The 22,400-nt window shown below is 38.2% G+C and overlaps 1 protein-coding gene across 2 annotated transcripts in view; it reads left to right on the forward strand.

Moving 5' to 3' along the window:
* The window catches only part of LOC121860573 (WD repeat and FYVE domain-containing protein 3-like), a 67,671-nt gene that overhangs the window by 26,158 nt on the left and 19,113 nt on the right, over positions 1-22,400 (forward strand). The window contains exons 33-52 of one of the 2 annotated variants that reach the window (XM_042357742.1): positions 805-837; positions 3,134-3,326; positions 3,833-4,000; positions 4,175-4,376; positions 5,038-5,242; positions 5,656-5,748; positions 6,734-6,962; positions 7,281-7,454; positions 7,927-8,106; positions 8,350-8,571; positions 10,295-10,469; positions 10,987-11,177; positions 11,437-11,690; positions 14,213-14,311; positions 15,028-15,166; positions 15,342-15,521; positions 16,752-16,916; positions 19,708-19,861; positions 20,206-20,440; positions 20,701-20,927. In XM_042357742.1, the coding sequence (XP_042213676.1) occupies positions 805-837; positions 3,134-3,326; positions 3,833-4,000; positions 4,175-4,376; positions 5,038-5,242; positions 5,656-5,748; positions 6,734-6,962; positions 7,281-7,454; positions 7,927-8,106; positions 8,350-8,571; positions 10,295-10,469; positions 10,987-11,177; positions 11,437-11,690; positions 14,213-14,311; positions 15,028-15,166; positions 15,342-15,521; positions 16,752-16,916; positions 19,708-19,861; positions 20,206-20,440; positions 20,701-20,927 (3,518 nt within the window). The remainder of the gene's footprint in view (positions 1-804; positions 838-3,133; positions 3,327-3,832; positions 4,001-4,174; positions 4,377-5,037; positions 5,243-5,655; positions 5,749-6,733; positions 6,963-7,280; positions 7,455-7,926; positions 8,107-8,349; positions 8,572-10,294; positions 10,470-10,986; positions 11,178-11,436; positions 11,691-14,212; positions 14,312-15,027; positions 15,167-15,341; positions 15,522-16,751; positions 16,917-19,707; positions 19,862-20,205; positions 20,441-20,700; positions 20,928-22,400) is intronic. The other variant, XM_042357743.1, reaches the window with a different exon arrangement.

Raw genomic sequence — 22,400 nt, forward strand, 5'->3', positions numbered from 1 at the left:
GGAGGCCTCTAATGCCCACAGAGACTGAGTCCAAATTGTAATGGGCCAAAACCCTAAATGTTTACCCCAGTCAGGCACCCATTAGGACTAAGGCTCGCAGGATCTACAGTAGTCATGTTTGAAGTGTTTATGCAGGTAAATCCTTTTAATCAGTTAGGCTATTTTTGTTTTCTCATTGTTGTTTATTATAGTTACCCAGCATGCATTACCTTTTTTGTTTATTATCTTTTTGTTTTAGTGTTTGTATTCCTTGTCCTGTTCCTCTCATACAGAGGCTAGGAGAGGAGGGAAGATATTATTAGAATTAGAGATGGATAGAATTGTAAATATTCTGAGTTTTTATTTATTTTGTTTATTTTAGATGTCCATAATTTAGTTCAAGATAACCCAGGTAATGTTCCCTTGTTCTTACCTGCCTGTAATAATATTTTGTGTACCAAGTAGATTTTTTAATTACTCATTACTCTTACAGGTACAGTAAAACCTTGATAAGTCAGACTCATTGTGGGTATAAATGAGGTTATATAAGAAAATCAGTTTATAAAAAATTCTATGCCTTCCCCAAGTTACAAAAGACAGTACTATTTTTAACTAATGAAAGTTTAGAAATTAAAATTGAAAAGGTATTAATTAGCCTAAATAAGAATTGATTACAGACGTATGAACTAACAAGGTTTTGCGGTACTGTATACTAAAGGTATACTGTATGTACATTATTACTAACTTGACAACAGCAGCACAGTATTTGGTTTGACTTCATCATTCGTCCTTTTTTAAATATTTTTTGTTCATTTCCCCCTACAGAGAATTTATCAACGCTTCATCATCAAAGAGCACGTAGGTTTTTTCTTTATGTTTTGTGTTTTATTTCTGTGTTGATTTTGTGTTTCTTGTTGTTAATGAGTGTGTGTTGATCGCTATACTGTATATTGCTTATTGGCTTATGAGTGCTTAACACACACACACACACATGCACATACATATGCATGCACACACACACACATACACACACACATATTTACATGAATATGCTTAGTAAATATCATAAAAAAGGTAACCTCTTAGCTATGTGTCATGATATACATAGCCATTAATGCCATTATTTGTATATAAATAAAGAAAAATAAAAAACTCATTAATTACCATCTTCAAGTAACAGAGAAGAGACAGACAGGTGTAAGTCTCTCATGAAATAAACAAAACATAGTACTGTACAGTACAGTATTGGGGAGTTTAATACACTACATAATATAGATTCATCTGACCATCTTGGACTGTGTTGGTTATGTGGAACATTTACTTCTCCTGGGCTAGCAACGTATGAAATTTATTTGTTCACAATTTTTTTTTACTTGCCCTGACAAATTTTCTGAGAAAATTTCTTTGCCCATATTTTTTTAAAGGCAAAAGTTAAAAAAATTATCTTAAAACATTCAAATTTATTGTGTGTGTCAACTCACAGTTGACTTGTGTCCATCTAAATGGTGTCAGTGGCAGTAACCCTTGTCATGTGATGTCATAAATTTTTTGTGGGTGGAGGTGGTACTTATGATCATCTACTCTTACTACCCTCACCCCCCATAATTTGGTTTCAGTGGCAGTAGCACTTGTTATGTGAGGTGAGGTCATAACTCCTGTCACCTCATGTCTACAGCCTCTCAGCTTGGCAGTTCCTTTGAAATGTTGACAAGTTGGCTGACTGACTTAATATAGAAGTAAATTACGTGCACATGGCTGAGGTCACTAATCCTGGTACACTGATGACAAGCGGCCCATTGACGGACCTCCCTGGTTAAACAAGTAGGGTGAGGTGGAGTGATGCGCCCATGGACACCAAAAATCATTTGCCCTGCCCCTAGTCTGGGCTGTTGGGCACTGCTAATCTTCATAGCCTGATGTATCAGGCAAATTAAATACAGGTTGCCCTTGTTTGTTTCGGGAGGGGCAGGGGAAGGTCCTGTATAAGGGCTGAGATAGGGAGATCCTAGATAAAGGTTGAGAAGGGTCAGGTCCTAGAGAAAACTGGTATAAACAAATTCTGGACAAAGGCAGATAAGTAAGTTTCCATGGTAAGAGGGAGGTTGTGTATCTAACCACTGCCAGAGTCTTCCTTCCAATGAGGGTTCTGTACTGTGTTTAGTTATCATTCATACATTAAGAACAGTTTAATGCTAAATATGTGTATGTTTTATTGACTAAACATTGTAAAGGATTGTACAGTGATATCTCCACTAGCCGGAACAATTGGTGCAAAGCACTTCTGGGAATGAGAGATTTCCAGGTAACGAGACGACTCTCTTGAAGCCGGAAAAATCCCCCATCCCTGGAATTTTCTGGGTAACGGAGAAAATTTTCTCGGAATTTCCAGAAAATTTGCCTGATTTTCATCTCTCAAACCCGGAAAAAAAACTTCCCCATCCCCAGAATTTTCCGAATACCGGGAAAATTTTGTCGGAATTTCCCATAAAATGTGCTCCTCGGAAAATCATTCCCAAAGCCTTAATTTTCCGGAAAATTACGGCTTTGGGAACGATTTTCCGAGAAAATTTCAATTCCGGCTATCGGAGAGTTCTGGGTTTGAGGGATTCCGGCTAACGGAGATATTACTTACTCATTAATGCATGCTTGATAAATAGATAGATACCTTGTAGCGATAGATATGATAGATAGATAGACTGACCAATTAATTTTCTGGATGAGGAGAGGCTGGTATTAAGAGGTCCATCAGTAGCTTCAAGCAACTGAGACGTGACCACCTCTTAATTAATGCCATCTCTCCCGGATCCATCAACTAATTGTTAAGTCTGTGTAAATGAGGGCAGCGTGCATGATACGGAGAGGAAATACAAGTTAATATAAGGTCAATTTTTTATTCAAGAATCCTAAATAATTACTATAGTTTAGGACGTGCAATAGACAGGAACAAAAAAAGTGTGATCTTATCATTGTGAACAACATATATGTTCTTTGCAATGATCAGACTTCATTCATATTGTTTATTGCATGCCCTAAAATATAATAATCATTTAGGGTTCACGAATAAAAAAATGATTGTAAATTTGATTGATTAAAATTATAATACAATAGTCACATTTTGGCGATAATTAAAACATTAAAAAAAATTATTTTACAGAAAGGAGCTGCCAGAATGGTTGCAGAGTTACCCAGTTACCCTTATACAGTTCTTAAGGTTCCTGTACCAGCAAAATGGAGACTTCCTGCCAGTGTTCCTCTCAGGGGATGTCCTGGCAGCTCTTGCCTCCACACTCTTCCCTTACACTGGTTCATCTGAGCCCCAGAGCCTCACCTCCCCTGATGATGAAAAGGTTGGTTGTTCTTGATAAACATGAATGATTTGTCTCTCACTGGTTTTTTTTTTTCACTATTCCATTTTATGTTTGTCTTCTGTGTATGACTTTATTTTTGTACTGTTTACTGAGTTTACTGATACCATCAACAAAACAGGTTCAGGAAGAATATGCATTTGTCATGTGTCTTCAACAGATTTTTTCTGATTTTTTTTTTAAACTCAGGATTCATATTGTTCAGTACATAGTATAAAGACTTAACTACTGCTTGTGGGTGCTGCTGGGTTGTGTGTAGCAGGACTGGTGAACCAGATGGATATTTGAAGCCTTGCTGTGAAAGGGAAGAAGGCATTTATTATAGCTAGAAGAGTGAGTGAATGACAGAAAATAAAGAGTGGGTGTGTGTATTGTACATTTGCATATGCTCTTAATTCTGGACTCCTTGTATTAAAGCTAGTAAAGGCTTGTAAGAATATAGTGTACATACTGCAGCTGTAAGGTTCTCATAACTAAACCTTCCTCAGTTCATGTCCGGGGGAGACGTGGTGATCGTCAAGTGTGAGGTTGATGGGAGTCTGACCAACCATCCAGCAAAAAAACAAGTGATGGATTTCTTGAAAAACCTGGTGGTGGACTCCCTCTCCCTCCCTCCTGCTAGTAAAGGCCCTCACACCATCGACCTGCTGCTGGAGGTATAGTCCACACTTTTCTATGAGTCCACCTGGTTAAGTAACTCACCTTTAAAGCTTTTAAAGAGTAAAGACTGAAACATAAGTGTGATATATGATAATACAAGTAACAAAATAAGCCACTAAAGTTATCAGGTAAGTACTTTGATATTTGACTAAGTATTTTGGTATTTGCAGGCCACCCCAGAGAACAGCAGTGTGTCTCAGGTGTGTGAGTTCCAGACACAGCTGCTGGGTACCCTCATGGAGCACCTCTTAGATGCTGACATTCTCATTGGGGAAGGAGCGGCTCTGCCCGTGGTCGCTGGAGGCTCGGTCCAACACATTGCACCCAACGTCTTCTATCTGGCTGCCAGGATTGTCGACAAACTGTGGGCAGGTCATTAGTAGTGTTTTTAATTTCAGTTTATATTGATAGTATCCTGTGTGTGTGTGTGTGTAATAATAATAATAATGATAAACGGTTTATTAATAGAGTTGCAGCCGGTGGCTGAAAATATGCAGACTTACATTTGATTTAGCCATAATGAAATAATATGCATTGAATACATTTACAGGGCTGTACAGTACATAAATCAGGAGTGTGTGCATGCATGCGTGCATTTGTGCATGTGTGTGTGTGTGTAATAACAAGTGTCTAAAGGAATTTTCTCTGTATATGATCTTATTAAAGAAGCAAGCATTTTAAAAAGAGAGAGAGCATATGGCTTGTAGGTCAAGTGGGCTCCAGTCCTCATCAGCTTCATCCTAAGGCAAAGATAACCTAGCCATTAAGATTAAGGCCCAGGATGATTGGGTACCATTGGGACTGAATTCAACTTGTAAAACTTGGCCGGATTAAGAGCTACTATGACTGAAGGTTCATTTGTCCAGTCATACGTTTGTAGTAGTGGCACCATACATTCTTATCTTGGAATCATTTTGGGCATGTCAACACACATCTATCGGTCACTACATTAATGGTTGATCTCTCCCCCACCACCATCTTGCATGCCTTCATCTGTTACGCTGCATAATATTAAATGATCTCTGGTTTTCAGGAGTATTCAACAAGGATCCCCACGAGGTGTTCGACTTCATCATCAAGCTCATCTCACAAGCTAAGCGTCGGGCATCGGGGATTAATTTGGAATCCATTTATCACTGTTTGAACCGCACCATCTTGTACCTGTTGTCCCGCCCAGCCGACTCCATCGCTGCACAGATGTCCATACTGGAGGGCCTGCACAAACTTACCACCCACAGGTGCCTCCCTCCTGTTCTGATGGTTAATGTTAGGTTTAGGTTAGGTTAGGAAAGCTTAAGTTAGGTTAAGTTAAATTAAGTTGCATTGGGCTGAGTTAGGTTCAATTGCATTGGGTCAGGTTTGGTTTGGTTTGGTTAGGTTAGGTTAGGTTAGGTTAAGAGGTTAGATTAGGTTTGGTTACATTAGATTAAGATAGGAGGTTAGGTTTAATTAGTTTAGATTATGTTAAGCTCTACTGTATATCCTCCAAGACAATGAATGATCTTTATGTTCTTAGAATGTTATGGTAGTAAGGTTGAAACACCAATAACTAACACCATTATTTGGTCTCTAGCTCTAAACCATAAATGTTGTAACATTTTCCTCTCACTACACTTCTTAAAATTGAAGATATTATTATTTGTCTCTGCAGGATTGTGGTGTTTGGAGCTGGGAATCATGAGCCGGAGTTTGTTGCGTGTCTCACCTATTGTTTACTGCAACTCACAGCCGATTTTAAAATAAAGTAAGTTGAGAATTGTGTTTCAGGCTTACAGGTTCAGCATTTGGAACGGATATTGAGTTTGTGTGACGGACTTCGATACTGTAGAAAAATCAAGTAAATTTGTAGGTACAGTCACCCACAAAAGTCCTGTCACCTCTCCTCCTGAACCATGAATCTCGATACTCAGACTCATGAACCTGAGGCATTGCTGTTCAGTCCATAAATGCTTCAGATTCACGAGTCTGATTCTTGGGGGTTTGTAGTTGAGGAGGAGAGACAACAGGACTCATATGGTTGACTGTACATTCACTTCATACATTAGATAGTGCTGATATTTTTGGGGAATTTGTTAGAGAAGAAGTGACGAGTTTTTTTCTTACTGTGTAGGTTGATATTTTAAAATTGGAAAGTCGGTAAAATCTGAAGAAGATCAAGTTTTTATCATGTACTGTATATGATACAGTCGTGTTATGAAATTTACCACAAGAATACAGCCACCTTTTGTTGGGTTCTGAGGTGCGGTTGAGTGATAGAAGTGAGATAGTTGATTCAGCAGTAATTGAGGTAGGACCATGTACTGAACTGTCTAGGAAGATACAGTCATCATCATCATCATCATCATCATCATACAATACATATCCTAAGAATTATCTAAAGTATCCGACATTACAAACACGAAAAGACAAGCAACAATCAATACAAGATAATGAACTAAATAAAATTAAGTCTGCTGCTCACCCATATACTGTACTGTGTATCATCAAGTCTCAATAAGTGTACTTATTCCTCTTCCATACCAATACTGTACAGTATTTTCACCTTTCTTGTCTTTCACTTGTCATTTTGAACTCTTAATCCCTTGTGTTAACCAAAGAAAGTATTAAAAGTACCATCCTGTAGTAAAATGGTTAATGGAGAGAATCTTATATTTTACAAAGATGATTTTTGGGGGGAAAATTTTGTATGAATGAATTATTTAACGTTGCATTTTTTTTTTTTTTAACAGCACCGACACAACTAATAGATCCATGTGGCACGTGAACCCCGTGGCAGAGGGCGTGGAGGTTGGTGAGGGAGGCAGTAAGGGCGGAAGCACGCCAGGGAGCATTAGTAGACAGGGTAGTGTGAGGGACTTCGCAGAGGCTACAGCCACCCAGAGTCACAACCTGATGACAACAGCAGCGACCAGGGTGTGGGAGGAGCTGTACATTACCAAGAAACCTGCAATTGAGGAGGTTAGTAATTTTATGGTGTTGATCATTTAAGTTAGCAGAGTTTGAGGCCATCAGGGATGTGTCAGTGAGTAGTTGTTATGATAGCAGGTGTTTGGTTTCCCTTTGTATTATTTAGTTGAGAGTATACCAGTAATCATATTGATGCTCTTCATGGTGGATGTGCAAATTCATGCATAACATTTAAGTATCAGATTAATTTATAGACAAAAATCCTTATTCACATGAAATAAATGTAAAGATCTTTATATACAAAAGCAAATATGTTGTGAGAACTTGTTTCTCTTTCTGATTACAGTATATAAATATTTTTTTTTTCAGGTGTTCAAGGTGTCACTCAGTGCAGGCACTGGTAAAGCTCCAGAACTTTCAAGTGTAAGAGACTTGGTTAACGAGGCATCACACAGACTCTGGTTGGGATTCCTGGAGGGAGAGAAGAAACAGTCCTACCGCCTTCCTTGGGAGATTCCCACACAGATCCAGAGTGTCACAAATGTAAGTCAATTAGGTTGGCTTAGCTTAGGTCAAGTTATGCAGCAGAATAATCCTTCCCTTTACATGTTTGATTTCATTAATGACCTTCTGATTCATCTTACTTGACTCTCCCATCCTGACTCCTTGTATCAGTGCCTTTGTATTATTTTCTTACCAAAGTCTATGTTTGTTAAGAATAAAATTATTTAAAGTGCTAAACATCACCATTTTCAAGTGAGAAAAGTGTGAGGTTTCCTGGACGAGACATATCCCCCCACCTCTCTCCCCTATGTGTGTGTGTGTACAGATTTTGTCCCACAAAATGTCCCCAAATAAAAGTCCTCACTATTGTATTCAAAGGTTCTATAAATACTATATAGCCTCTTGCTCATAAAGCCCTACCTGCTCATAAGACTCTTGGCTACTCGTTTTCTGTCTTGTTGTAATCCTTGTGTGATGTTTCATAATAATTATTTGTTTCTCTCACTTACAGAAACTCCAGAAGGTGACAGGAGGTTTGACCCGTTTGGCCTCGCGCACTAAAGGTCGTCGAGAGGACAGCATGGTTATCCGTAAAGTTAACATGCCCATGTCAGATGTGCAGATGGCAACTTTCACCCATATATCCATCATTGGAGACCTTGTAGACCTGCAGTACAGGCAGTACCTGCAGGTGAGGCACTTATAGTATTGTACTGTATGTTTCAATACTCTAATATTATATGAGTCCCGCCTAAATTTCTTTAAAAGGGGGATGATGATGATGATGATAATGATAATAATTATGATGATCTTTTCTATTTATGGAAATGGTTGAAATATTAATATGTATTCTATCAACATTTTTCAACCAAATTTTTTGTCAGAGATTTAGAAACTTGATCAGCTGACATTTGTCATTTTTAACCTTTTACAGAAACAGAAACACATGACGAGCTACGTGTGGGAGTCTTGGCAGCGGTGTGAGAGGGAGTTAACACGAGAACGAGGCCTCTGGGGGCCTATGAAGGGTTCCCAACTCGACAAGTGGATTCTGGACGCTACCGAGGGGCCGTGTCGGATGAGGAAGAAAATGGTTCAGAACCGACAGTTTTACAAGCACTATCCTTATAAGCAGCAACCTGAGAATTCTGAAAATGTGAGTTGGAGTCATTGCTCAGGTGTTATTATTATTATTATTATTATTATTATTATTACAGTATTTTATTAGTAGTAGTGCAGTATTATTATTATTAGTAGTAGTGGTAGTAATAGTACATAAAAGCCCAGCATGAATAGCGCAAGTACAATGAGGTGTAAAGGTGACATACCCGGTATACAAACCAAAAAATATGTACTAAAGGAAGTTATGTAGACAGTAAAAATCTCTTTATACAATAACACAAAAGATGCGACCTGAAAAAAAATGTTGGGTAGAGAGTTGTTCTTATTCGAAACTTATAGGTGCTAAGTTTATCGACTTGATAAGGAATGGAAATTTGTTTTGCCTTTTTTTCAAGATTTCTAGTTTGCTTCAAGGTTTTTATATTTTGCCATAAAATTATACAGTAAAACCCTCGATAAATTGTATGAATAAAGAGAAAACTGTACAGTACTATAAAGATAAAAATAAGAACAAATAAATGTAGGAGCATATTGTATGTGGAAGACGAATGTTTATCTGGGAGCAGCTGGCAGAGGGGTGAAGGGTGGGTGGCTCCCTCCCTCTCTCTCCCACAAGATTCCTTTTACACTTCTGCAATTCCACCACAATTTTCATATAATTTAGGATTATTTGATGCCAGGTTGATAAAATATTATCCTAAAAAATCAACTTTCCTGCAAAAAAGAATCCCACACTGAACAGGAGTCATTTCATACTCATTTGTTTACAAAGATGAAATGGCTGATCGCTTTACCACAGTGTCTGTCTTCAGCACTTAATAAATTAGTACATTACAGTTGTGTATTTATCACCACTTAATAAATACTATTGTAGTGTATTTATCATCACTTAATAAAAACTATTGTAGTGTATTTATCATCACTTAATAAATACTATTGTAGTGTATTTATCATCACTTAATAAAAACTATTGTAGTGTATTTATCATCACTTAATAAATACTATTGTAGTGTATTTATCATCACTTAATAAATACTATTGTAGTGTATTTATCATCACTTAATAAATACTATTGTAGTGTATTTATCATCACTTAATAAATACTATTGTAGTGTATTTATCATCACTTAATAAGTTATATTGTAGTGTACAGTATTATGCATCTGCATATACCCTGGTTTATTCATTAATCATTTGTCTAAGTACAAGTAGCCACATTGAGTCATCATATAACACTCAAAGGTAGTAAATAACGTTTTTAAGGAGGTATCTACATATCAAATACTATACAGTGTGTTATAGTGACCCCTGTTGTAAGCTTATCCTTTTATTTTCAAGTCTTATTACAAATTACATACAGTATTGTATTTTCCTCTATTACTAAAGATGTTATATTAATCTAGATGATAAACCATAAGAGGCCAATCATATGAGAATATAATACTGAATCAATAGATAAATAAACCTGATGAATGTGGCAACACCTGATCAGCCCACATACTCAAATGTCTTAGTTCTCAGTAGGCCTATAGCAAATCTGATTAGACCACTGTACAGTATTCAGTTAGTGTTGTTCATTTCATCAGATTATTTTTATTTAATCTTCCTCATTTCTTTATTTTTTATTTATTTTTAATTATATCTGGTGCCCAGAGCATCTCAGAGTCCGAACAAACGATTTTTTATATATTAAAGTCCGGTTTATTGAGGTTTTACTATTGTTTTCTAAAAATTATATTTGATGGTAAAATTTTCAGAGACAACTCAAGTACAAAGTAGCTACAAGCTTTGACAGTAAGGAGCACGCTGAGAGGCGAAGACCAGACGGCTTGTCCGACTCAGAGGTGCGGGAGAAGGAACCGGTGGTAATTGAGGAGGAAACAGCCAACATTGAGACTGATAATTTTGCTGGCAGAGAAGTTGGAGATATAGGTAAGAGAAATGACTTTCTGCTTATGTGATTAATTGATTGAGTAATTATGTTTATGCAAATGTAGTATATGTATGTATGTATGTATGTATGTATAGATATCTTGACTGGCTACTGATGGATAAGAAGAATATCAAAAGAATTAAACAAAGCTAAGAAATTTGGATACTGTCAATTGGCCGGGAATTGTTAAGACAAGAGGCCTCGAGTCATCTAGCTGTGGGATGATACAGGCTGAGGAGGAGAATGATTATGTTGATAAAACACATAAAGAGGTTCTCATCGAGCCTTGGATTGATCTATGATAATAATGTCATAAACCTGTATTAATAAAGAAAAAGTTAAGGTCTAATTATGCTTTTATATATTTTGAAGGTACCGTTATCTTTTGTATAGACACTAAGCAAATTATGGTGTAATTTCAAATAATGTGTAATAAAGTACATTAAAACCATATCTGTAGTTGATGATACTGTACTGTTGATATTTAATACTGTATTGAATTCTCCTTTGAATTAGATATGCAAGGACTGCAGGGTGCTCTAGTGAAGAACGGCGGCCTTAACAACCGTACGGCCTCGGAGACAGAGGACGACAGTGAGGGACTGGACATTGGGGACTTGGTCGGCCAGGACACCAACGCTCCCACAGATGACTCACAGAACCCTGATAACCAGACTCTGCTGCGGTTACTGGACTATGGAGAAAAGGTAAGAGACTTCCTCTGTGTCTGAGTGAAAACAACTTGTGGAAAACCTTACTTATGGCAGGAAGGGAGTCAAATACTTACTCTCACATTTCATAATGAGACAGACAACTCCCTTACCTTAAATATGTATGAAATTACTTAATAGTGTGTGCAATTCATTCACCATTTAGTCATTATATTTTGCTATCCATGTTTTTGAAATTATGAATAGCTAATTATTTTTGTTTTTATTTAAATTATTGTAATTATTATTTCCCCAGATAAGTCACATGTTCCGGTGTGCAAGAATACAAGGTTTAGACACCATAGAAGGTCTGTTACTGTTTGGCCGGGAACACTTCTACATTGTCGACGGCTTCACGTTGCTCAAATCTCGTGAGATTCGAGATATCGCGTCTCTTCCAGAAGGATCTCACGAGCCCATTGTACCTTCAACCAGCCCTGGGACTAGCCTAGAGCACCATGCCTGTTCTAAGTTCCACTATGATGAGATCCGGGAAGTGCACCAGAGAAGGTTAGTTGGGATCTTAGGAACTGTGCTAAGAAGTTCAGCATTTACTCTGTGTACAGTACTGAAGTGTATATGCAAGTTGAGGATGTAAGTAAATATGTGTTGGTAATTTTACTTGATGTCTCATTTCCTTCTTGTCACTTTGTTACATCACTTTCACTACCATAATCCCCCTTTGAGACTCAAGATATGAGGCAGGTGAAAGTTTGAATCAATTATTAAAGACCTACATTTTTCAAGGGGTGTGATGGACAAGTAGATACTGTACAGCACTTACCTTCTATTGATGGTTCGCTCCAGGGGCGCTACTAGTTCACCCAGTTGGGAAGTGAAGGCGGTATAGTGCATTGCAGTCCTGGCCATGCTCCTTTTTGTCAACTGAAGGCTTGATGTACCGTATTTTACGGCATATAAGATGTACATTTTTGTCTGAAAAAGGGCTAAAATAATCAGCCTGCATCCTATATATGAAGTTATGGTCTCCCTCAAGTTAATGAATCCCCTTGTTGCTGTCTCCAATAGGCTAAATTCTACTTAACTCAACTCCAGAATTGAAAATATGTTATTGCTTACTAAAACACATTATTATTATTAATTAAAAGATTATTATTGTAAATATAAAAGGTCTATCTATATCTACTCTGTACTGATGACAATAACCTGAGATGATTAACGTCTGTATGACAGACACCCAACTCTTCAGAGGTAGCTAAGCAGTTTCCATATCTGAACTCTTACAAGCATTACAATCTATTAATGCCATGCCTGCAACATTTATTTTTCAATCTACAAATTCCTGATACAAATGAAGATTTACAGATAACTTCCTTTTCACATTTGCATCTGTTAACATCGCTGGCGGCATTGTAGCCAGGTTAGACTCGTCTCTGTAACCACCAGGCTACTGGGCCAAGCTCTTGGTTTTTCAACTCTCATTTTTGGGTAGATATAGGTAACTTTCTTCATTTATTTTTACTGATATACATGCACACACCATCCTACATACATATTGTGAAAAAAGTAAAAGAAATAATTGTCCTAAGGGCAAACACATCAAAGGAATATACTGTACATGTCTTTGCACACGAGTTAGCTGGCTTAGTGGGGGAGCAGGAGGTCAGCTGGGCGGTTGGTGGTGGGGGAGCATTGCTAGAGAATCGGCGGAGGTGACATCGCCGTTGCTATGGTAAACAGGGAGTACGTACAGATGTACAGTACATGTATGTGCAAATGGCGACTGTTAAACTTTCATTTGGCTTTTGTTTACTGGTTTGGCAGTAGAGTAAGTTTTGTTGTAACTTACAGTATACAGTGGTCCCTCCATTAACGAGCACAATTGGTTCCACAGAGTTACTTGTTAACTGAAAGTCTCGTTAACTGAACCTATTATTTCGATGAGATATTGGGTAATTGGTTCTAACTCACAGAATTCCCTTAAAATTAATTAAAAATTACATACAAAGTACAGTACAGTACTGTATACCGGTAATGGAATTAACAAAACATTAAATATGAACAAAATACAGGTACTGTATACAATAATAAATAAGAAACAATAAAATATTTTAACACTTAATTTGAGGTGTGTATTGTTAACATAGCGGCAGCTCAAGCAGCTGATTGTGGACGCAGTCGATGATGACATGCCATACTCTTAACAGAGTGCATTGGTTCTAATGCCTTCTTCGTATTTCTTAATAATTTCTGCACTGTATATTTTCATTATGTTAACTAAATTTCAGAATGACCAATAATTTTAATGTAAAAATGTAAAAATATTCAAGAGCACAACTTTCTCAATGTTTATTCCACTGGAAACAAAGGTAAACATACAATACTATCGATTATTGGCTGACGAGTCGATCAGCTGATGGGCGCACTAAGACGTGTTTCTCATAAGGCTGTCGTTAATAGTATTTGTACTCCTTAATAGAACTGAGAGTCCTTACGGGAGCTAACTCGTTAACTGAAATCTCGTAAATTGAACCACTTGTTAATGGAGGATCCACTGTATATTGTTTTAAGAAAATTATGGATACAGGAGGAAAATACACACAAAAGTTTTTCCAAAATACTCCCTGCTAAAATGGGGGTGCATCTTATAGGGCTGTGTGTCTTATATGCCGTAAAATGCAGTACTGTACAGTGCGCTGTAGCCATACTGTTCCTAATAGGCTGTTTCATGGCTATGAGACCAACTTTTACAGTTAGTGAAGTGTGTGGGGGAAACAGTGAAACTTTTGTTGGAAGTATTTATTCATTATTGACATTCACAGATGATAGATAAATAATTGTATACTCTCCTCGTATATTTAGGAGGAGGATTTGGTGAATGATTAAACAAACCTATACAGTGACGAGTGTGGCAGAATGATTGTTTTTTTATTTAAGGCGTGGGATTTAACACAATATTCACTCAGTTACATAAGAACAAATTATACTTTAGCATTAAATTAATTTCAACGGTCTTTATTATTTTTTCTGTATTGGATTAATTGTATAACTTGTAATTGTGTATATTTCAGATACCTGTTGCAGCCCATTGCCTTGGAGATCTTCTCTTCTGACGGGAGAAACTACTTACTTGCCTTACCTAGAAAACTACGCAACAAAACATATCAGAGGTTTGTCTCACTAAGTCTTTTCTCTGTTGGTTTACTTTGGTTTGGATCTTGAGACAAGTGTGATCAAACATATTCACTGAGGCATCACCTTACCAAAGACTGAAGATATTTGAAGCACAAGAATTTTAACTAATGGAGGTTATATACTTGGCATAAACAGTATGGCTGGGAGTTCCACAATGGTTAGTCTGGGATTTAAAGGAGTTTTGGAAGGTAGAGGTTCAGCATAGAGGAACTTTAACATAAAAGCCACAGCCCTCCTAGGTGCTACTTATAGGTCAATGATGGTGACATTATTTGGTACAACTTGTGAGAACACTGACTGTGGAAGGATTTGTCCAATAGGAGAGTAATGAGAGATTCCTGCAAATGTGAAATGTTATAAAGTTTCTGGTAAGGTTATTATTGTTCATTTGTTTTGATGGGTCTTTTTTTCCCCACTTATTCAAGCAAGTTACACTCATTGTAATTATTCTTAATATTGTGTTGTACTGTGTCTTCTCATCTAAATTGTTCTGATATATTTTGTGTGTATTCCTTCTGTTTCATTATACACAAGAAACTGAAGCAGTGTCTCCTTCATTCCTAATCTTGGACACAAAGAAGACAACAATGATCAGGACAAAACATGAAGAAAAACATATCATTGTTTTTATCAGATAACCTTTATAAGAATCTTTTACTCCGCCTCATCAAATCCAAACCTTGTTCTGCAGATTGTTGATGGTGTGCACTGGGCTGGCAGACAATGCCCAACAATCAGTAGAGGGTCAGAGACGGTCAGCAAGTGTAGAACAAGCAGGGGGTCTGTTTTCTTCCATCATCGGGGAAACATCTGTTACACACAGATGGGTGGTAAGTTCATAACTCTCAGTATGTATAAGAGACATCAACATCACTTGTTGTCTCTGTAGCAGTCATAGATGTAATGGATATGTCCATCCCTGCTTCTCATAGATACATAATAATGATGTTATATTCCGAGTACAGTCTGTGTAGATGTAATCATGTAATTTTTTTCCCCTTTCAGCGTGGAGAGATTAGTAACTTCCAGTACCTGATGCATTTAAACACACTGGCAGGACGTTCCTACAACGACCTGATGCAGTACCCAATCTTCCCCTGGGTTCTGGCAGATTATGCCTCCGAGGAATTAGACTTATCAAACGGCACTACTTTTAGGGATCTCTCAAAGCCTATGGGAGCTCAGGTCAGTGTGGCAGTGTCCCTGAGGAAGACTCTTAACACACACAGTTTTATAAAAGAAAAAAACCCAGTTATATTAACATATAGTTCCCTGCTTTGAATAGACTTCAGTCAGGAGGATAGAAAACAGTCATAATGGATAGACTTATGTTGCTTCATTACTCTATAGCATTGAATTTAAACCATATACAGTATTACCCCGCTTTACACGGTTTCACTTCACATTCCGCGATTTCTCATTTACGCGGTACCTTGCCAGAACCGGACTTAGGACTTTCACTTTCCGCAGTGCATCTACTCATATATACGGTGAGGTATAATTTTTTATTTTTTTTATTTAGCTCAAAAAATTCATACAAATTACCCGGCCATAATATAATTTACATTGCTGGAATTCTTACAATATGATGATCATTTTGAATATAAACATCATGGAATTTGCATTAGACATACAAATTTTAGATCTAATGTAATAATTTGGTTTACACAAAGCAAATATTTTATCTTTTGTGCAAAATATATGAAGTTTACATTCAAAATATTCCCTGACCTGCAAGGAATCCAGAAATGTCAATTATATTATCCTAAATTTAGTCTGAGGTATTATTTATTACTAAATGTTAAAATCTAGTGTTTTCACCCAAACATTTCTCAGAGAGGTAGGAGCTAGTGAGCTGGGAAGAGGGGGGAGGGAGGGAATTTGAGTCCATTATTTGAATGGACATTAACCTGGCGACTGTATTTCTCTTAAATATTAATTGTGTGAGCATACCATCATAAAATTAAGATGTTATTTTTACTACAACATAGGTATTGTGTCAGAAAAAGTGGAGTTTGGGGGTCGGGCCAATCTCTATTGGAATTAATCCCATATGTTCTGTTGTTCACTTTACGCAGTTTTCACTTTCCGCGGTACCCCGTGGGTTCAATTGACCGCGTAAATCAGGGTACTACTGTTTATGTGTTTTGAGATTTATGTTGCCCATTATCAACATCAAGGTGATTAAAATTACATCATATAGTGATCTGTAAGACGTCACACAGGTGGCAGACACTAGAGATTACTGGAGGCTGTATTTCAGAGTAGGAAGATGATGAGTGACTCAAGAAGGGGAGTTCACAAAGGAACCACAAGACATTAAAGATGTACAGTATATACTTTACTGTACAGTATATAGATTGATAGTGAACTGGATAATTTGCAACATTTTAATTGTATTGTTTATACCAACAGACCCCAGATAGATTAGAGCAGTTTGCAAAGCGTTACCGTGAGTGGGACGACCCCTCGGGAGAGACCCCACCCTATCACTACGGCACACACTACTCGTCAGCCATGATAGTTTCTTCCTACCTCGTCCGCATGGAACCCTTCACACAGCACTTCCTTAGGTTACAGGTAAGACTGTATTAAGCTCTTGCAGTACCTCCCTCCTCTCCTTTTGAAGTGAAGTTTATGGAAATCCTTTGTATAGTGTACGTATGTGTATATTCAAGTTTATAGTATGAGAGAATATTTCTATTTATCCCTTTCTTGTTGTTTTCTACAAGGGTCCTATACCTCTCTCTCACTATTACCTTCAAGGATGCTCTACCTATTTATTCATCAAGTAGAAGAGTAAAAAAGGAGACAAGGAAGTGTACTGATGAATTTTCTTCTTGTGTGGTACAGTACAGTTGTCTGCACTTATACCTGGTAGAGTGGCTGATACACTTTGTGAGATGTGGCAACTCTGCTCAGGAATGCTTATCTTGCATCCTTAGTCTGGCTTATAATACAGTGTTCCTTATGGCTATTGTGAGGGGTTTAATAAGATGTAAACAAACACAGAGTTGCCACGTCTCACAATATGCACCGACTACTGTACCAGGTATAAGTGCAGATGTCTGTACATGACTTATTTGTTATCATCTATGTCATCATCATAAGTTGTTCTATTTAGTGAGCAGTTTTACTTATTGAATGTGTAGTGCTAAATAGTTTGTGTGATGTTTGAATTTGCCTGTTTCTCTGGGGATCACCTCTTTTAATTTATTTAATAAATAATTCAACTTTCTTTGTCAGAGTCATCACTGACATCTGCCTTTTACATTTCACTCCACTAGCATCACTAGCACTGACACTAGGCAGCCTTTTAGGGGCCATTTCACACAGAATCACTTAAGTTTTAAGAGTACAACACGAGATGCTGCGTCACAAGCAATGGTTGAGAGTGAACAGAGGGAGAGGAGAAGCTGTGCGCCCGTGGGGTGACTCGTTGTGCTGTGGGAAAAGGCTTACCGCACGTTCACCACCATAGTCACCATCTGCTTACCGCGAATCATCAAAATTGGGAATTGCAAACCCACGAATGGCGAGGGTATACTGTACTTTGGAGTCCAGATAATTCAGTTCCTAGAAAATTGGGATAGGTTAGCCCTTAATCCCCGGGTTAGGTGCTGCTGGCAGTAACACCCCGCCTGCCCGTGGGGATACCAATCTCCCAAGCAAAGTCATACCCAATGATGATACGGGCAACAATCACGTCCCCTTTCCGCGACCCTTTCCCGGAGACGTACGAGAGGTCAGGAAGTTTACGAATTTGGGTCCTAATCTGTAAGAGTGTTCGAGGAACAACGTAGTCAGGTGTGGCCTTGTTGCAGCCAGTCTTGGTCCTTATTTTCCCCTGATCCAAATGCGATCCCGTCGAGAGCAGACGTGGAATCGCAGCAGACAAGCAAGGGGCAGAAACCATCTGCTTCTTCCTCAGCGAGAAGGGCAGCAAGGAGGGCTATTAGTTCAGCCTGAGTGGAGGATGCCCCATCAGAAACTCTGAGAGACAGTTTGATAGGCTCAGGGGCATCAGGACGGGAGATGTAGACACCAGCCCCGGCCCTACCTGTAGCGGGGTCAACAGAACCATCAGTGTAGAGGACGACCCTACCTGGGGACCAGTGGGCGATCCTGGAGAGGTGGTATTTGCAGAGAATAACAGGGTTCACCTGGGATTTCGGGAGCAGTCCACCGAGGGCAATCACTTCAGGTTGAAAATCCAGCCAGGGAGAAGGAGACGAACCAACAGCAGGGGTGACAATAATATCAGGCAGGAGGTCGTGTTCCTGAAGGGCTCGGATGAGTGACCCTCGCCACTGTCTTCTAGATGGAGGTCGGTCTCGGACAGCAGGAGTCAAGTTGGTTTGGACATAGTTGCCCCGAGGATCCCGTAGAATGGAAATGGCAGTTTTTAGGTTAAACTCTTGGACACGATCCTGTAAGGGGGAAAGACCAAGTTCGGTATATAGAGAAGTAGAGTGTGTCCACTGAGGAGCCTACTACATGTTTTTTTTATGATTTCCTGCTTGGTTTGGATTGAAATCGCTTTTCTTGGTCTCTTAGGCCCCATGCTGGATTCAAACAATGTCAACACGTGCTTTTTAAGGTTAAACTTGTTGTAAATAAAGAATATTTTCTTTAAAATAACACTGCACTGCGCTATATATTGTCAATATGTAAAATAAATTTCAAAATGACCAATAATTTGCTTGGAAACACAGAAAAAAAGCGTTTAGTTGAAGAGAGTCTCAAGCAAGATGTTACCTCCAGCGAAAACAGAGAGAGACTAACGCCTGTTTGCTGTGTTAAGAGGCTGGATGCCGCGCATTAAACTAGTCACTTTACCTTCAATTATGTTCAATAATTGTTAAAATGACTAAAAGATTTAATATTAAACTTTTAAAATTATTGAATAGTATAAACTTCTTGATATTTACTAAAATAGTAAGGAATTTAAGCCCTAGAACCGATTAATGTATTGGCGGATTAATACTACAGCTGGTTGACCGCCCAGTGCAAGCCAAAACTTGTTGAGGTCGGCTTGTAAGAAACTCGTTAACTGCTCGTTAACCGAATTTAAGAATCTTATGGGAGGTAACTCGTTAACCAAAATCTCATTAACCGAGGCGCTTGTTAACCGAGGGACCACTGTATCTTCATTCACCACAGTCATGCAATTATACATTTTATATTTCCTCCAAACAAAATGTCAGGTTACAGTGCTCTCTTTAACATTTACTCCCAATTTTGCAGGGACCCAGTTTTCCAGGGACCAATCTTTCGGACCAAATTTTCAGGAACCGATTATTCCTCACCAAGTCTTGTAAATATTGGTGAAGGAAATTATTATAATGGGTTGCTTTTCCTTTGCTTTCAGGGAGGACATTTTGACTTGGCCGACAGAATGTTCCACAGCATGAAGGAGGCCTGGCACTCTGCCTCTCGTAATAACATGGCAGACGTCAAGGAACTTATACCTGAGTTTTTCTATTTGCCTGAATTTCTTCTTAACTCCAACAAGTTTGATCTTGGTGAGTTTCACCAATTTTATTACAGTACAAGTTTGTAGGTGAGAAAGTAGGATTGGCTAAGAGGTATTATATTATATTCATGAAAAAATTGGTAGAGAGGGTTTGTTTGAACATCCCTGAATGATACAGTTGTTGCTGACAAAATCTAACGAATGTTTTGCAAAATAGAGGCAACATTCACAACTTCAGCAGTGGATGTGGGTCTGTGGAATGATGCTGTTTAAGTTGCTTATGTGTTAGGTATAAGATATAATTATGTGGTGACAGAGCAGTGTGAAGGCTCTTGTGTCATGTTGTTAACTTTCATAATGGTATCTGATCTACAATGCTTCTTTCATCATCAGGTTCAAAACAGAGTGGGAAGCAGTTGGATGATGTTGTTCTTCCTCCTTGGGCGAGGGGAGATGCCCGAGAGTTTATCCGTCTCCACCGTGCGGCTCTGGAGTGTGACTATGTCTCCGCCCATCTACACGAGTGGATAGATTTAATATTCGGATACAAGCAGCTCGGACAGCCGGCAGTGGAGGCTGTCAATGTCTTCCACCACCTCTTCTATGAGGGAAATGTGGATATTTACAAGTACGTGCCTTTGACTTTCTCTCCGAGTCACTTTTGATAGTGTCCCAGTGCTGTACAGTACATATTACTTTTCCTGCTTCGGATTTACAAGCATTCTATGGCATACATCCTAAATTACACCTAAGTTAGAAGTGTCCTTTAGACTGTTTATTTCAGACCATATTTCTCAGAATTTCCCCCGTAACAACTCAAAATTTAAGTGAACCAGTTTTGACTAACATTTCATCTGTAAGTATTAACAACTTCTCTCTTATCCTCAGCATTGATGATCCTCTTAAGAAAAATGCAACTATTGGATTTATCAACAACTTTGGCCAGATACCCAAGCAGCTGTTCAGGAAGCCTCACCCTTGCAAGAAGCTGTCTGGGCAGCGTACATCCATCATTGACTCCGGCCCACTCTCTCAGGCCCCGACGGTGACACCATTAGAGAAGGTCTTTTTCCACAACCTTGATAACTTGAGACCCACAATGCATGCAGTGAAGGGTAAGTTATGGAACTGTTTACTGCAGTGGAGTCTTGATAGTTCGCAGGTTAGAAGACATCGCGAATTATAGTTTAATTTATTGAAATGGAATTACTGTATTTAGCTTGGTTCCAGAGGGAAAGAAATACCCATAAACTGTTTCAAAACTGCTTTAATAAACACTAAACATCATACATAATACATAAAAAATACAGTAACTCACACATATTGTACAAAAAGTATGGTAGTCATTCTATATTACATAAACAGCTCCTTTCCTTCTCATAATTTCATGTGGGATACACCAATACTGTACACCAACCTGGATATAGCCAGGCACCAGGCTGGCTGTGACCACACAATATCAACAAAGAACCAGGAATTTAATACTGTTTTATTAACCAGGTAACAAATATACCTAAATAATATGGGAATTGTAGTGAAATTGCATAATGTTGTATTAATGATGTCGGGGGAGTGCGCTTAGCTCGGAAACAGGGGAACCTCAGTCCACCACCCAACCACTCGGCCTCCCACAAACAATTTGCCTACCAACTTTCATTTTTCTTCTTTTATAGTTTTATTATATTTTCTTTATTTGAAGTCACTTTGGAACATTTAAGTGATATTCATATTATATTTTCTTTATTTTCAAGGCAAATTAGAGCAATGAAATGATATTTGCACAACGTTTATGGTTCCTTATGTAAGCAAACACTGCTGCAGTCAGTGCTAGATTGCGCATTATGAATATTTGACTGGAAAATTTAAAAAGAGAGTAAGTAATAGAGGTGCTCGCGAATTTAAGAATGCAAATTTGTATTTTGTGAACTATCGAGACTCCACTGTATTATTATTATTATTAAACCTTTAAACAGTGGCCATCATCAGTGGAAGTTAGCTGTAGGGAAGGTGACCATCATCAGTGGAAGTTAGCTGTAGGGAAGGTGGCCATGATCAGTGGAAGTTAGCTGTAGGGACGGCAGCCATCATCAGTGGACATTTCTTTTTCCATTTTTGCACACATGGGGGTGGAGTAGGGAATCCTTAGTCTCCATTTTAGAGTAAACATTGGCTTTATTAGCAATGTTTTCTTCCCTGTAAAATTTTTCTTGATGAATTTTAATATAAATGGTACTTAGTCAACAAACCAAGGGGAAGGGAAACACCACAACAGAAGAGTGAATGAGTGACAGAGTGAGGAGAGTGTGTTTACTCTTCATTCTGGTCATTCTCATCAATTTGCTGGAGGGTTAGACTGGGATAAAGTTTCTCCATGTTTTTGGTTGAGTTGTGTGTGTTATAGTACTGTATGTAGGTAGGTGTTTGTTGAGAGATGGTATAGGTTTCATTTGGTTGGGTTGACTTAGGTAGTCTAGGTTAGGTTAGTTTATGTTAGGTTAGATTAGATTAGGTTGAGGTTTTGTTAGGATAGGCTTGGTTATATTAGATTGAATCAGGTTAAGCTGAGTAGAGTTAGGTTAGGTTAGATT

This window comes from Homarus americanus, unplaced genomic scaffold (assembly GCF_018991925.1).
Source record: "Homarus americanus isolate GMGI-L3 unplaced genomic scaffold, GMGI_Hamer_2.0 scaffold11150, whole genome shotgun sequence".
In the NCBI taxonomy this organism is placed as follows: domain Eukaryota; kingdom Metazoa; phylum Arthropoda; class Malacostraca; order Decapoda; family Nephropidae; genus Homarus; species Homarus americanus.